General features: G+C 51.6%; 1 protein-coding gene across 6 annotated transcripts in view; it reads right to left on the reverse strand.

The window, feature by feature from the left end:
- Window positions 1-17,530, reverse strand: part of DLGAP2 (DLG associated protein 2) — a 451,130-nt gene that overhangs the window by 283,323 nt on the left and 150,277 nt on the right. Inside the window, exon 1 of one of the 6 annotated variants that reach the window (XM_074329262.2) lies at window positions 9,708-10,149. The exons of 4 other annotated variants lie outside the window; for them this stretch is intronic. In XM_074329262.2, the coding sequence (XP_074185363.2) occupies window positions 9,708-9,741 (34 nt within the window). In that variant the 5' untranslated portion in view covers window positions 9,742-10,149. Of the gene's footprint in view, window positions 1-9,707; window positions 10,150-17,530 lie in introns of those variants that run through there. One more of the 6 variants, XM_074329263.2, reaches the window with a different exon arrangement.

Genomic DNA, 17,530 nt, shown 5'->3' on the forward strand with positions numbered 1-17,530 from the left:
CTACAACCCCGTGAGGCAGATGTTCTGTCACTATTATTGTTATTATTGTTATTTCAGGGACTGGCAAACATTAAGAAACGCAGCAGGTTCGGACTTATTATTCCAACTGTAGAGTAAAGTGGACCAATATATCAGTGCAAATTTAATTAGGTTTTGTAATCATCTCCTAAATAAAGCCTGCTTTAATATGTGAAACATAACACCTGCGTGAGCAAATGAAGTAATATACATATAATCTCATACTGCGAAACTGTCAAGATATCCACATCTCCATTTTCACAAGCCTCTGGACCTCAGTATTTAGAATTCCAGACAACACATTACTCCCTTAGTGCCATATTTTACACACGAAATTTCCAACACAGTAAGGGAAGCGGGACAACTCTTCAGAGTGCTACGAGTGGACGTGACCAGGAATGAACTCCGAGTTAGGCCGGTTTTAAACCTGACAACATCAGCACGTGGCTGCTAAGTGGCCCGAGAAGGTCCCAGTGCTGGAGCCGCAGGGGCGCCCGGGGCCCGCACGGGACAGGGACGGCGTGTTCAGAACCTCGGACAGCTCCCCGGGCAGGAGCCTGTCCCGGAACCGGGGTACCCTGCCCTCGTCCTGCCGGAGACCCCTGAGCACAGAGCCCCACGCGTCGCCGTCTTCACAAAACTCGTGCCTCCCGAGAGTGGACGTGGAGGTGGCCACGCGGGCGTCAGAGCTGGCACGTGAGGGAGGAGCCAGCCCAGGAGAAAGGGGCACTGGCCGCTCCGAGCGTCCACCATGTGCCTGACCGCAAGCTCGGCACCTGCTGCAAAGCTAAGCTGCCGAAAGCTGTAACGTGGACGTCCACTCGCACAGTGGGCCGTGCAGAGCAGGTTCACGCCCAGGGCCCTCACCACACACGCGCATCCAGAGGGCATGTGGTCAGGCCCCCATGGACCATCTGCAGAATCAACGGAAACAATCCTACAGCAACAACAATCTGGTAACAATGAAGCTGACCGTGTCCCACAGGGTTTGCGATAGCGCACGTTCTAGCCCTCACTGAGCCGTCACTTAGCCGCCCCCTGCTCCCTGCTCCTCATGATGCCGCCACGCGATTCCCAAATGCCTTCCCTTGTCTGTCAGCTTGAAGCGACTCCGTCAGTTCTGCAAGGAAAATGCCAGCTGCACAGAGTCCATCCAAAGGCTGCCCCTCTTCAAAACGGCCACCGATCTCAGACCCACACTAAAATGGCTGCACGCCCAGGCCCCGCTGCGCTGTGTTCACAGCTTTCCACGGAGTTTCCCCTTGTGCCACGCATTCCTGTGTCTGGGTCTGTGTCTACCTTCCCAGCTGGATTAGAACCCCATTCAGGGCACGAGTCACATCTTAATGGCCTGTGTCTCCAGCACCTATGGCTCAGAGTCAGGAAACGTTCCTAAGACGCCTGCGGGACATTCAGGACTCACACCCCCCTGGGAGCCTCGCTGTACCCACAAAACAGCCAGCGACAGAGCAGGGCAGCAGCTGAGTCCTCAGTACAGTAACTACCAGTCACTCCTGCGAACCTGAGCTTCAATTTTCTGAAATAATTTCAACAAAATAGTGCAGCAGAAATTAAAGCACTACAATTTCTTTAAAATATATAATATATATTGCATATTTACTTACATGTATTTATATTAAAATAGTGCTTAATAAAATGAAAAGACAAGTCATAGACTGAAAAAAAAATATTTGCAAACACTTATCTGACAAAGGGCTGGTATCCAAAGAATTCTTAAAATCAAGAAACAACCCAATTTAAAAATGTGCAAAAGACCTGAACAGATACCTCGTCAACAAATGTATACAGGTGGCAAATAAGCGTATAAAATAACACCAACATCATCCATACAGCTACTTTGAAAGACGTCTTACAAAGTTCAACATATTCTTATGGTGGGACCCAGCAGTGACACTCCTTGGTGTTCACCCAAATGAGCTGAAAGCTGACGTCCACACTGACCTGCACACGACGTTTACAGCAGCTTTATTTTAATGGCCAAAGTTTGGGAGCAACTGAGGTGTCCTTCAGTGGGTGATGGATAAATAAACTGTGGTCCATCCAAAGCCATGAAAAGCCATGGCGGAAGCTGAAATGCATATGGCTGAGTGACAGAAGCCGGTCTGCACACTGTGTGATCCCAATGACACGACATTCTGGGAAAGGCACAACTGTGGGGACAGGAAAACCACTGGTGGCTTCCAGAGGCTGGTGGTGGGGGGATGAACAGGGGAATGCAGGGGGTCTGCCATGCATGATACTTAATTCTGGATACACGGCACTGCGTTTGCACAAACCCACACAATGTGCCACACAGAGAGTGAACCTAACGCAAACGTGGACTTCACCAGTGACGGGTACCACTCTTGGTGCATCCACAGTGACCATGTGCCACAATGTGGAAGATGCTACACAGGGGAGCTGCGTGGGGTCGGCTAGATGAACATTCTGCTTGCTGCCCCACCTTTCTGAAGACCTGAAACTGCTCTTAAAGTCCAGTCTATTAGTCAATAAAAAACAGTGCTAGGTGCTGCTCTTACTACCTGAGTAACATATTCTAGATGAGCAGGTGCTTTGGACAAGAGAAAACCCTCTGGTACCGCGGCAGCGCAGGGAATCTGGGAGTGGGGGCCAGCACCACTGCCATTTCGAGTTGACGTGCGGGCGGAGGGGACACTCATGAGGACTCGCAGCCGACCCTTCACGTGCAGCTCAGCCTGCAGAGCGGCAGCCGCCCAGCGAGCAGCGTGACGACACCCCCTGGACTCGGGCGGGAGCCCAGCTGGAGCCCTGGGCGAGGTGGGCCACCCCTCCCTGCGGAGGAGGGCAGTGCGGATGGATCAAGCTGGGTCAGGGTGTGGGGAGGCCGCTTCTGTACAAACTGCAGACCCCCCAGCACAGGGAACCATGAGCGAGCACAGGCTGTTGTGAGGGCGCAGGCCGAGGTCTGAGCGCGTGCTTCTCCAGCGCTGTGACCGTAAGCGAGGACGTAAGCGGGGACTGGACAGAATGTGGGCACACTGACCGGCCAGAGCACCCCATCTCAGTGAGTCAGAATCCAGACACTGATTCACTTCGAAAGCTGAGGAGGCCCTAACGGCACCACCATCACCCTTCTCCCAAATCACGAAGCTGCGTCCCAAGACCAGTTGTTGGTAAGTATCCCCCCAAATTCATAGGTTGGAGTCCTAACCCCTAAGACCTCAGAATTGGACCTTATTTGGAGACAGGTGGTTACAGACGTGACCGGTAAGGATGAGATAATACTGCGGGGGTGGGGGCTAATCATACGTGACCGGTGTCCTCAGGAGAACGGATGTCTGCACACAGGCATGCGCAGGGAGAAGGGCCTGTGACGATGCAGATGGAGCAGGGACGGGGTGGTGCTGCCACACACCCACCTGTGTGGCCTGTGCCCCTGGATGCCCAGGATCCTGGAAGCTGAGCCCCGCCTGTGCACACACACCGACAGTAATGATGGAAGGTCCTGGCAGCCAGAGGGAGGGGTGTCAGCAGGGCGGCAACCCTGGCCAGTGGAGGCAGCCAGCGGGCGGATTCCGGTCACGAGGACAGCCGTACTTATTCCTCTCACCTGCCAGGAGACGGTGACAGGCGGACCCCCTTCAGCTGGGTTCCTCCCTCAAAGGGCAGTTCTGCAACTGGCAACAGCTCAGGGTGGAGAACCCACAAATAGCACCCCTCGCTACTTTCTGCCCAGCAGCAGGACTGCAGGCTGTGGACGAGCAGTGCATGTGGGCCAGCCAGAGGCCCCACAGAAACACGGCAGTGGCACGCCCCCAAGGGACATCCTAACACAAAATTTCCTCCATGACATGCCATTTGCTAACGTGTCTGTTCTGACTTTGAACATCAGTTGAATCTGAAAAGTGCCCAGCAGGTCCCGGGGCCCAGGAGTGAGGGACCCTTGGTCCCCACTGACCCTTCGCAGCACATTTTGGACCTGCTGGGGGGCTTCCCTGCGTGGAAAACTCAGGTCCTTCTTTGGAAGGACACATCCAATCATTGATCCCAAATACTAGCTGAGGGGGAAGAAAGTTTTAAAGGCTAACTTTTCCCTCATTTTATTTTCTGTGAATGGAGGAAAATTTTTTAAAAATCAGAAAGCTGCACCTTTTATCCTGGGTTTCTGTTCCGAATATTGGACAGATCAAAAATCCCAACTGTCACTTGTGACACATTTGACAGTGTACCTGGGTGCCCGGTAGATTTCTGGGTTGTGTGCTGATGGGTGGACGGCAGAGGGTAGGTCACTCCTGAAACTGTGACATGAGAGCCACACGCCCTCCTCACCACAGAATCCCCCGGCCCTGCGGGGCTGAGCCAGTCCTGGTGGTCAGCTTCAGGGCCAGCGCCCTCCTGCGGACCTCTGTTTCAAGGAGGTGTGCGGGTCCCTTTTCCTCAGTAATCAATGGCCAGGCAAGGAGAGAAAATGCAGTCTCTTGGAGGAGCCCAGAAGCCCCCTGCACTGGTCGTCTCCCCAGAGCTAGGAAACTGCCGCCCCCCACGGCCTAGGCAAGCCCAGGGAGGGCTGGGCACCCAGCGGAGCATGAAGATGGGAACCAGAGGCCTTCGTTTGGGGAGAATCCTGGCACATGCACAGGATCAGAAAGACAATTCCCGAAGCACAAGCAGAAAAGCTGAACTCTGATGTGAAACCCCTTCCCCCCCCACTACACGGGACGTGACGGGGGGATGGTTCTGGTCGGCTGTCAGAGGGGCTCAGCTCCACAACCTCCTACTGACTGTCTGCGGAAACCAAAGCCCTGCACACAGGACAACTCCGGCCAGCGCCTGGCGCTAGTAGCGCAGCGACTAGTGACTGGTCACCACAGTACTGGTCACACTTCCAGTATTGTACCAGCAAGCCACGTGTAACAATGTCCATCACATGTCGCCACGTGTAACAATGTCCATCAGATGTCGCCACGTGTAACAATGTCCATCACATGTCGCCACGTGTAACAATGTCCATCACATGTCGCCACGTGTAACAATGTCCATCAGATGTCGCCACGTGTAACAATGTCCATCAGATGTCGCCACGTGTAACAATGTCCATCACATGTCGCCACGTGTAACAATGTCCATCAGATGTCGCCACGTGTAACAATGTCCATCAGATGTCGCCACGTGTAACAATGTCCATCACATGTCGCCACGTGTAACAATGTCCATCACATGTCGCCACATGTAACAATGTCCATCACATGTCGCCACATGTAACAATGTCCATCACATGTCGCCACGTGTAACAATGTCCATCACATGTCGCCACGTGTAACAATGTCCATCACATGTCACCACATGTAACAATGTCCATCACATGTCGCCACATGTAACAATGTCCATCACATGTCGCCACGTGTAACATAATGTCCATCACATGTCACCACGTGTAACAATATCCATCACATGTTGTCACGTGTAACATAACGTCCATCACATGTCGCCATGTATAACAATGTCCACATGTCACCACTTGTAACAATGTCCATCACATGTCGCCATGTGTAACATGTCCATCACATGTCACCACGTATAACGTCCATCACGTCACCACATGTAACATAATGTCCATCACATGTCACCACGTGTAACAATGTCCATCACATGTCGCCATGTGTAACATGTCCATCACATGTCACCACGTATAACAATGCCCATACCATGTCACGCACGTGAACAGCACTGCTTTAAACAGAGGACAGTAATGGGGAGAGGACCCCAGGTATGTAGACCCCATTGCTCTCCCTAGGAACCAGCGAGTCAAAACGACATGAATTCAAGTGCACAGCTTGCTTTGCCGTCTGTTTCCACATCGTTCTACACGGTTGGCCTTGCCGGCTGAGAGGAGAGTGAGGGTCAGGGTGTGGGGGGCCCTCTGCCCGTCCAGCTGAGCCACATGCGTCTCTCGTCCCCAAGCCTGCAGCTCCCAGGCCTCTGAGCTTAAAGAAGACGCTGCCTTAGCAAACACCACGTGGGACCAGTCACGCCCCCACAGACACTCGTCTAGCCGACACCAGCCCTTCTAGCAATGAGAAACGCTGTCACATGCTTAGCTGCAGCAAATGTGTGTCCCAGAGGGGAGCAGCACCACTGGTCACCGGGTGGCAGAGCATTTTTAATGGGTTTTTTGTCACCAGAACTTCATTTCCATAGCACCTCCTTGCGTTCCTTTCCAGGTCTAGCCGAGCAAAGGCAGGGGCAGCCAGCTGCGTAACCGGGTGCCTGCACGTGGCCAAGCGGGGGCTGCACCGCCCAGCTCCTTCCTCTCCAGCACTGTCTGCACAGGTGAGGCCTGAGAGCCCGGGAACACGGCAGGACCAGCACTTCTAGGGAGGAGCCTGTCCCCACGCAAAGCCTTGCTCTCTGAGCTGTCCCCTCTTCCGTTCTGTCTCCCGGGCTGGCTTTCCTCTCCCCCCAACCCCGACCACCACTGCTTCCTCGATAGCAGGAAAAGATCACTACCGAGCCAGAGACTGACTACTGTCCAGCAATCAAGCCTCAGGCCACACAACCACGAGCCTTGGTATGCTCACCTGAAACGGGCGTGGAAACGTGTCAGAGCTGCAGAGCGCTCTCCACCAAGGCCACGGTGGGCGTCGCAGCTGCCTCCACCCACGGAGTGCCTAGCCTGCGAGCGCTCGGGCGGCACCTTCCACCACCCACAGCTCCTGCCTGCGACAGCTCCGGAACCCCACTACCAGCAAACCCCAATCTGACAGGGCCATGGGATTCTGAGGCTGAAGGCTTAGGAGGCGTCCATGCCCCTGTACTCTGGTCTCTATCAATGCAGGACAGGAAGGAAGTGGGAGGCTGTGGGCCTGTCCTGCAGACAGAGGACACGTGGATGCCTAGAAACCCCCTGGCAGAGGCCAGGTCAGACCCATGCACCTGCCCGAGCTGTGCCAGGCAGGAGAGGAGGAAAACCAAAGGACCCATCCCAGCCACCACCAAAATTCACAAAAAGCACTCTGAGCTGTGAGACAAATGACTGAAAAGGAAAGCTCCTGCCTACGTATGTTGCTGGCAACCCCCACTGAACATGGTGCATTTTAACAAGTACATGTGCACACATTCTCTAAACAGGAATACTGTGGCTTTCTCCTGATGCTGGGCAAATGAAACATACTAATTCTACTATCAGTTATTATCTTGAAATAGTCATGAACAAAATAATGACCCAATGATCAAATTTCTGGCAGCCACTGTGTCTGTGAGAACAGCTCACAAGTTGGTTTGAGACACAGCCTCAGAGATATCAGTTTATGAGCAGAGACGCCTGGAGACAGGTGACTCTGGGCTGTAACTGGAGAGGGTCGAAGGCGGGCCCTGTGAACGTGCACAGAAACCCCCTGGCACACTGGGCTAGAAACACACACTTGTCCCAAGACCCACACACTAAAAAGCTGTACCGCACCACGCCCTGACACTTCCTTCCTGAGCCTCCGCACACGTGCAGGGCTCTCCCCGGGCTCAGCCTCCATGGAGCCGCGAATGGATGCTCAAAGGGAGGTGTGTGATGGGGGTGCACACGTGTGTGTGCGTGTGTGTGTGTGGTGTATGTACACGTGTGTACATGTGTGCCATGGGACAGGTATGGTGTGTGTACCTGCCTGTGTGTGATGGGGTGGTTACTGTGTGTGTGTGTGTGTGTGTGTGTGTGTGTGTGTGTGTGTGTGATGGGACGGGGCAGGGTGGGCCTCTCATTCTCCCGAGTGAGCATTGGTGCAGCACACAGGGGGCCGACGGGAGAGAAAGCGCTCTGCCCGTCACACACCGTTGGCAGGGCTCAGTTTTCTGTGTCCGCATGCGGACAGTCCCCACTTGACCTGTGCTAACACCGTCTTTTCCAGAGAATGTCACTCTAATCCACTAATATACAGACTCGCTCATTTCCGGAAAAGAAAGCTAAGCTATCAAGTTAAACAGTGTTTGAGTAGAAGTGACAGTGCTTTAGAAGACGCTGCTGTGACGCTGTCTGTGCCGGTTTCAGAGGACGGCAGTGGAGCCGAACCTCAGACGGCTCCGGTCTGAGTGGGAAGGAGGTGGGGCCTGCCATGCTGACAACCGCCACCGGTTCTGGTTTCCCAATCTGAACACCGTGACTATACGTCACTTATTTTCAGGTTGCTCACTTTTGTTTTAGCCATAAATAAAGCGAAGTGACTTGGTTAAAAATATGCAACATTCATTGACTGCAAATACTTATTGAGTAAGGGCTGCAAATTGAGGGCAAGAATGACAGCCAGTCAGAGAAGCCCTTGCTGCTGGGGTGGGGCTCTGCTGGTCTCCACGACCCCAGACCTGTCACGCATGCAGTGACTCTGGATGACACTGCCGTGCCCCAAATCCCATGCACGTCTGGGGGCTGTGCCACCCTGAGGGAAGGTCTCACGAAGGTAGCTGGCACTGTGACGAGGGTCCTGGGCAAATACCTGCTGGTCAGTAAAACTGATTCAAAGGCGAGACGTGCCACAGACTACATGGGGACACACCTGCGCTCTGGGGACAAAATTATGAATGAAATCATCAACGTTCACCTAAATACGGACAAACCAATCGCATGTTCTTCCTGGACCTGCCCAGGTCTGCACAGAGTACAACATGTACGTATAGGGCATTTTGGTCATTTACAAGAGGAACTTTTAATTAAAACCAGTAATTCCTGAGACCCCTGAGTTAATGACAAAGCCCGCTCTGGCATTCTTTTTCATTAGAAAGGGGAAGGGGCGATTTAGAGAAGAGCACGTTTCTGCAGAAGGTAAAGCGAAGAGAAAATGTCAGCCGAGCGAGGAAGAAGCAAGAGAAGAGCCTCACAACACCTCTCTGTTCAGCTCAGCAGCCAGGCGCTCGCTTCAAAGTCCCCAGCTGACAAAGCCCCAGGGCTGAGCCACCACAGGGGCTGCGGGGACCCTCATCAAAGCCGGCGAGCTCTGAAGCAGGTTTCATCCCAGCCCTGGCAATCGCCACTGCACTTCAAACACTGTCACCTCTGACAAGCAGAGGACAGCTACTCGGTCAGAGCTAAGTGCTGGAGTCCCCTGCTTTTGAAGAGGTTTTGCGGGTTTCATGGCACAAGAACAGGGCAGCACTCCCCAGCAGCTGCAGCACCTCTGTGCCGGTCTTTCATCCCATTTCACACAGCGCCTGGCAGCCCTAGGAGACGTGGCCCTGGCTGCACGCGCTCCACTACAAAGGAGGCTGCCCGCCCAGGCCCCGCTTCTCCGGAGAACACAGGCTCCGACCAGACGTCCTGGAGAGGCGGCTGCTGCCAGCTGCTGCATCTGCGTGTGGCCACCCGGGAGGAGCCCGGGCGCGCTCCCAGCTGCCCATGTCCAGTGCTTACTGGGAGGGCGGTGAGCTGGCGGCTGAGCTTGTCTTCCTGGCATTACAGCCGAGTGCCCTAGGCCACTGGCTGTGCAGACCTGTCCCCAGTCCTCCACGCCAAGCGGAGGCTCCCTGGAGGGCAGGGATGCGCCCGGCGTGACAGCGGCTTTGGAGACGGGCACCTCACTCACACAGGCCGGCAGCCGGCGGCTGGCAGGGAGGGCCAGGGAAAACGCGCTGCGAGTACCGAGCTGCGGCCGGCGCCCACCTCCCGCCGCGCCCGCGCCCACCTGCCACCACCGCCCGCGGAAAAGTGAGAATGAGTCACCCGCGCTTACCCGGGCAGCACTCCCGCGGCGCGGCGCGGAGCATCCAGACGCCCAGCCGGTGGCTCCGCCGGCGACGCGCACTGAGCAAGGCGCCCCGTCCCTGCAGGGGGCCCCGCCAGGCACGGCGGCCGGCCGGTCAGCGCCGCGTGGACGCCGGGCCCCAGGGCTCTGCCCCACGAGTGCACTGCAGCGCGGCAGGCACAGGCTCGCGACGCGTGTCCCACATCTGCAAGCGCGGCGGAAAACACGGATCTGGAGCGCGCTCCGTATGGACCTGGGCCGCCCGCTACACGGCGGCGAGGGGCGGCTCCTTCCTCCTACCACGGCCGGCCAGGGTCACCGGCGCCTCCATCTCGGGCACGTTGCCCCCCAGGCCCTCAACCACAGACAGCAGGGCCTCTGCCCCCTGGTTCTGCAGATAAATGCCTGTGATTGCATTTCACAAATGATCCCTCTTTAGGCAGGAGCCACCTATTGTGATGATATCATTTGCTCCAGCGCCATAAATGGGCAACTTCCTAGGGCGCGTCACTGCGCTGACGCCACGGGCCTGTGTGACACTGAGTGGGCAGCGGCTCGGAGGCCCGTCCACCCAGGCAGCTCCTACTCGTGAGGCACAGTGCTCCCCGGTGTGTGAAAAGTTACAGATGGAGAGGACAGCCCTCCGCTCCAGGGCTCCGGCTGCCTCCAAACAGGATCTCCCTGGAGCCAGCGGGCTGGCGCCTGTCACCACCCTCCCCCTGCCTCCTGGGACCTCCTGGGGCAGAGAAGGGCAGGGAAATGTTTTCTACTGAGCGCAAAGGGCTCGGGCCTGTTGACGCTGTTCTTTAAGGTAGAGACCCCACACTGGCACACGCCTCACTGCAAAACTCCTGGTGGGAGGGAGGGAACCAAACCAGGACAGGCCGAGGCCCGGATGCGACCGGTCCCACCCAGACTTCTCTACCTGGACAGCCAATGACCCGAGGTCTATCTGGCACTGTTTCGTCATCATCTGTGCCACAAAGCAAGCACTGGTGAGAATCAAGTACAAGGAAAGACACCCAAAGTTGAGTCTCCACGTGGAGATGTGAAGGAGGCATTTGGGCAGATTTCCACAATGCAATCTTCTGGAATGTCCCCTCCACTACTCTAGCGATCTAACTAGTTATCTCAGAAAAGGCAGCTTCCGTCGACCCTTTCACCATCACTAACACTGGCTGGTGGGTGAAGGCTTTGGGGTTACGGAGCCACGCTGGTCCCCTGGGGAATGCATCTGTGGGTCCACCAGGACACTGGGAGGGGTCCTGTTTCCACTGGTTTCAGTTCTCACCTGACCAGTTCCCAGCCACCATGCCCACTGAGGGAGATGGGGCTGTGGGTTTGCTCCCGCCCCGGGGAGGGGCTGTGAGAGTGCCCCACTGAAATCCATGCACAGCCCATGATGTCATCACACAAAGTGGAATATCAGGTGCCCTCTCCTGCGTGACCTCACAGGGCAGGAAGCCCATCTGAGTCCTGTCAAGGAGCGACCTCAGGCCGGATCTCGGGGGTCTATGGGACAGAGACAGGGAGCTCACAGGCCCCTCTCAGACGAGAGGAGGCGCCCGTCATGCGTGCTGAAACGTCAGGTGTTTCACTCTGTGGGGACATCACCGTTAACACAGTGTGAGCGGAACAGTATCCCCCAAATTCACTCCACCTGGAACCCTAGAATGTCACCTTGTTTGGAAACGAATTAATTACAGATCTGAGATGAGACATGGGAGGCCACAGCGGCCACAAAGGAGGCCACGTTGTGACAGTCAAAGACGCGCGACGTGTCCACAGACCAAGGAACAGCGGGGCTGCCAACACGCAGGTCTGTTAGCTCTTTTGAGGTAAACACAGGTAGGTATTCTCATCAAGGGCAACTGACGTTCAAAGGTTGAGGTCACACGATGAAGTCATGTCATCGTGCCCGTCACTTCCAACCCTGGGCTCCGAGGGGCCGTCCTTCGGCAGCTGATTTTCATTTGTCTACAGATGCCCATCTTCGTTAGAAGTGGTCAGAGGAAGTCTACTAGGACCGTAAATTCCTGCCCCTCAGGTGACGAATGCAAAACTGGCTTTTAACGGACCCTCCCAAACCAGTAACCACACACCACGGTCTGGGTCGTCACTGTGCCACCCAAGACTTGAGAACTGCTGAGCAGGCAACTTCAAACGCCATCTGAAAACTCCATTGCCAGGTTTAAGGCGTTCCAACAGCTTCCAGAACTGCTGTCATTCCCTAGTGTGTGGCTTTGTGCTGGGTCCAGCAGCAGACAGAGTTGTCTAGAGAAACACAGCCAATAGGGCACAGATAAGCACGCAGACTTAGTACAGGAATTGGCTCACATGACATGGGGGCTGGAAGTCTTACGGCCTTCCAGCTGCAGGCTGCAGCCCCAGGAAAGCTGGGGCTGTAACAGTCTGAGTCCCATTTCCCGAGAACTAGGAGCTCCGACGGCTGAGGGCCAGAGAGGACGCCCCAGCTCAGCAGGGAGAGAGTCCTCCTTCCTGCCCCTCTCTCTTGTGCTCAGACCCTCCGTGGACAGGGGCTGCCCCGCACTGGGGAGGGCCACCTGCTTTCTTCAGTCCACGAACTCAAACGTGAATCCCCGCAGGAAACCTCTTACAGACAATTCCAGAAACAGCATTTTACCAGCACTCCGGGCGTCTCAGTCCAACTGACACCAACCGAACCACCGGGGTCCAGACGGGGTTCAGACTTTTTCTCACGCACAAAGAACCACCACCTCCTGTGAAGCAGCATCTCAGTCACAACAGGAGGGGTTTCAGCGAAGATGAGGCCACTGTTATTTTGTAAATCGGACAAGATGCCCAGTGGAAATCCACCCCGAATCTGGTGTCCCCACACAATTGGCTGTGCTGCCCGATCCTCCCAAAGCTGCTCCGTGTACCTGGAGCCCACGCTCACGAGACTGTTGTCATAACCACAGATTTATGCCGAGCCACAAAGACCACAAGTTTCCATGCTTTACGAACACTGTGCCTGAGTCCCGACACAGATAAGGATTTAAGGATCAGTGAATACGGGAGCTGGAATCCCAACGCTTTATTTCTCCAGTCTTACACATCAAAGTCCCAACAAGCACTTTGTTTTGCTCCATTAAATGAAAGATTATTTTGCCTTTTGTCTTCCTGGTGGCACATTTTAACCCTTAGTGTTGTTATCAAGGAACAGTCACAATTCTTAAAGATGAAAGGCTACAAGCTGTTTGCAAATAAATCTCCCTCCGAGAAAACTACACAGAGGCCGTCTTCTTTGTCTGGTCCCTGAGCATAAGCCCAGGAGGATTTGCTGGCGTTTAGAATAGAGATTCCTAACCTTCTTTCAGAGTTGGACTTAAGAATCAAGAGACAGTCCAACTAGTAAGTTATAGAGACAATAAATAAACTATAGATTCTTAGGGCAATGCCATTTATAGCTACAAAAGGAAAGAGTAATTAATTAGTCCATTAATGATTTATGCCGTTTACACAACTCTCACAATGGACAGTAATTTAGAAAACTTGAAAATACATGCAGCATTTGAATCTTTGGATTAACATAAACTGTGTGCCACCCAAATTTACGTGCATTAGGAGGTATTTAAATTTAGTCACATTGCCTAATGACCTACATCAGGGGTGTTCAAGCTGCGGCCCACAATCCATTGTTAATTGGCCCACAGCAAATTCCAAAAATATATTTAGTTTACTTAAATAAACCAGGTGAGGCAATACATACTTCACCTCGAGTGAGTGGCCCGGCTGTTTGTGTATTTTACCGCATATGGCCCTTGGTGAAAACCACTGAAAAAAGTTTGGACACCCCTGACCTACATTAATACAAACTGCTAACTGCAACTCATCGTACTTGTGAGTGTATCTAAGGGGACCCTGCGTGTCCTGGTGTCAGAATCACATTCAGCTTGAACACTCTCACAGGCTTTGAAGGTGAAGCTGCAGTAATAAGCCCACAGCCCAGAGCCATTCCTGGAGGTGAAATATGACGTCTGACACTCCTGCTTCTCAGGCTGAGGGTCTGGACTCATGTCATTGGCCAGGAGTCCTCAGGTTTAACAAGCACTGTGTCGAGTTTCTTCAAGGGGATTTCTCCTTATGACATTTCCCCCCCATATTTTGGGTGTATTCACTACAAAGTGAGGGCAGAAAGCGTTCAGTGGGGTGCTTTATTGAGCTGCCCACCAGGGACCGTTCGACGTGTCACGGCATAACCACCTTACTCCCTACAGCTGGTTGGAGGTTGGGGCAGTGACCCCGACCTACAACTAAGCGTCCGACGCCTATGGACACTAAGTGACCCTGTGGCTACTGTCCTGCCTGGTGGCTCCGGTCCGGCTCTGTCTGCCTCAAGGGAGACATGGACAGATGCCAGTACAACGCTGCAGGACTGTCATGAGCTCCACGCTGGGCAGAGCCAGTCTCTGTATTGGGAGTGGCATTCACTGGCCACAGGCCGGGCTGTGACATGGGTTCCCGCTGGCTTTAGGGCAAGGTTGTAACCCTCTTCTATGACAAATACTGGTTCTATGACAAATGAGACAACAAAGAGTAACTCCTGCAATTCACGTCGAAAACACGGAAAAATCCTAAAAGTAAAAGCACAAAAATAAGTATGGGAAAAAGAAGAGAAAACAATGAGAGCAAGCTAGGATGCACAGAAGACAGAAATGTGTAAGCCACAAGAGTCCAGTCCTCCAAATGCACAGAATATTTAAGTAAAATCAAACTGAAACGCATAGACTAGGAGCCATATATGCATGCGAGAAACACGCGTGGAGTGAGCCATGTGTCCAGGCCTCTTGCAAAATGATTCCACGTTAGATTAAACCCACTGAATCAACAATTATAATGAAAAACAGCATGGATAGGTTTTCCGGACACGTCAATATAACTTTTAAAACCCTTGAATGTTACAATGAGTTGCCATAAGAAGTGACACAATAGAGGGATGGCCTGAGCTGCTCACTTGGTGGAGACTGAACGCATATGCCTGCAATGCTGTGCTCTCCCTCCAGGACAAGACTCTACCCGCTTCTCAACCCCGGGACCACACCACGTCCTGCTTGTCAACACCGGGACCACGCCACGTCCCGTTTGTCAACCCCGGGACCACGCCACGTCCCGCTTGTCAAGACTAAGACCCGCTCATAGCCTTCTTTCCAATGACTCTGTCTGTACTCAAGCAGGTGTTACTTCCCCTTACATGTACATATGAAGAAGCTGGGTCCAGAGAGATGAAGCACGATGCCCAAAGCCATGCAGTGCAATCTGTGAGACTGGGGCTTTCTCCCCACACTGTCTTCCCCACGCAGAAGCCTTCCTGACGTGCATCTGGATGCTGGCCCACTGAAGAGAGAGCAGCCCTGGGCTGTTTTCAGAATCATAGAAGAGAATTTGGCACTGAGCAAGGAAAGACACTGGCTTTAGATTTCTGATGGGAAACGTATGCCAACAGGACTATTAAATAATGCATTTGGACTCTGAGTAATAAGTACAAAATTTAAATGGAAAAATATATTATCTGACATGAACATTAAACCAGATAAAGACCTAACATATCCATGGACAGAGAGCCTGGATCATTTATACAGTATTACAAAGAGGAGGGAGAGGAGACCTAAAAAGTTTGGATGATTCTAATCACCGTCCTTATGGTTTAAAAAGAAAAATAGAACTCAATTTGTCAGTTTCATAAATTGGAGCTAAAGACTTTAATGAACGCATCTTCTTTTGTCTCACCTAAAATAGATCTTACAAGTTCCAAACCACTGGCAAAGCCACTTTATGTTTTGAGATTGTTAGTTTCAATACATAATTGGACATGTAAGAAAGTGGTCTTATAAAAAATTCTATCAATAACCTCCTTTTCCAAAGATGTCTGTTCATAGATTTAATTCTTGGTAAAAAGTCTGGAAAGTTGGTCTATACAAACCTCTGAGACACGTGTATGAGGTGTGATCAAAACGTATGGTAAATGTTTACATTTAAAAATTATTATGGTAAAAGACACATTGCCACTGATCCCCCTCAAAACACTCCCCCTCGCTTCAAACACACTTATCCGATTGTTCTTGCCACTTTCTGAAGCAGCTCTGGAAGTCCTCTTTCCTGAGTGTCTTTAGTTGCTCTGTCGTGGCTGCCTCCATGTCCTGAATCGATTCAAAATGTTTACCTTTCGTGGTCATTTTGACTTTGGGGAAGAGCCAGAAGTCACACGGTGCCAGATCTGGTTAATAAGAGGGATGAGTACACACCATAATGTTTTATTTGACAGAAATTGCTGTACCAGAGCGATGTGCGACACGGAGCGTTGTCATGATGGAAGATCAAATCGTTTGCCATTTTTCAGGCTGTTTTCTATGCACATCATTTCTTACATGCTCATAAAGACACTCAGGAAAGAGGACTTCCAGAACTGCTTCAGAAAGTGGCAAGAACGATGGGGTGTGTTCGAAGCAAGGGGGGTAGTTTGAGGGGATTAATGCCGATGTGTCTTTTACTGTAATAATTTTTTTATTTTAAACATTCACCATATCTTTTGATCACACCTCGTATCACACATCTGTAACTGTCCTCCTGAGCATGAGACACCTCTACATTTGTTGCTGTGGGGCAACTATTTAATTCTGTACGTGCAATTTAATGCTTGAAGAACAAGCTATTCTGTGTGTCATGTGGGAAGAATGCTGTTACCACTTTGTCCTACTGCTTTTTATAAAACAATTTTACTCTTTTAAGTTGTTTTCAAAAAAATTTAATGAAAACATTTGGTAATGAAAAATCTTTCTAGGTAAGTTATGGTTTTTCTCTACAATTTAATTATTTGGGAGGCGTTTGCTCTGTTTTCAAAAAACTCTTGACCAGTATAATAACTAGCATAAAACTAACATAAAGTAAAACCCTAAATCCTAGGCATACAATCCAAGAGGGGAATGACAAGTTATTGTTCATTTTTTATTTACTTTTTGTATTATTATGGAACTGCATTGAGAAATATAAATATTTGCAAAAATATGTTTTATAATATACAGTGAATTTTACCTTAATGATACCTTTGATCCAAAAATTCATATTTATATAATGGTAAAATGAGCCTAAAATGCCTAACAGTTTGTAGTTACAAACCTAAGATTTTTGTCTAAGAACCAAGCTCAGTCACTTAATACAGACACTAAAAGAGCAACGCAATTTTTAACACTGTGTGTGACTATATACACAACCACTGGGGATTTTCCTGAGCCCCTCAGTATGTATGCGTATGTGCTCAAACCAGGAAAAGAAAAAAACAAATAAATACAGGAACCTTCCAAGAAACACTTTGCAGCGAACTACAAGCCTCCAATTTCAGCACTCTGGATGACGAACAGCTCCCCGTAGTCAAATGTTAAACCCGAAACCAGGAAAACAAGCAAGTGGAACAGCAAGTTTGTTGTAGCACTTACCACACACAGACTTCTTTACACAGAAAGACCTACATAAAAGTTAATATTCCTCAAAAGGACTCTTTTGATCGTTTGAAGAATATAAACCCAGTAGCACTTGCTCTAAAAGCACCGAGGAACAAGTGTTTATAAATAGGATAGGAACTCGTTCTGTTAAAAGGGAAAAAACTACAGTGATGATAATGAAAAATAAAAGAGTAAAGTCTCGGCTCTTAAATAATAAAATGATGTTTTGCTGATGGCCAACGTGCTACATTACTCGCGTGGTTGCTATGGCGACATGTCAGCTCACTCCCAGCACGTCAGGCAGGATTGTGGGCCCTGCCCAGTTCAGCCCCGGGACTGCCCGTTTCCTGC

The sequence above is a fragment of the Rhinolophus sinicus genome, chromosome 16, assembly GCF_057876585.1.
Source record: "Rhinolophus sinicus isolate RSI-liver-muscle chromosome 16, RSI-T2T, whole genome shotgun sequence".
NCBI classification, from domain to species: Eukaryota; Metazoa; Chordata; class Mammalia; order Chiroptera; family Rhinolophidae; genus Rhinolophus; species Rhinolophus sinicus.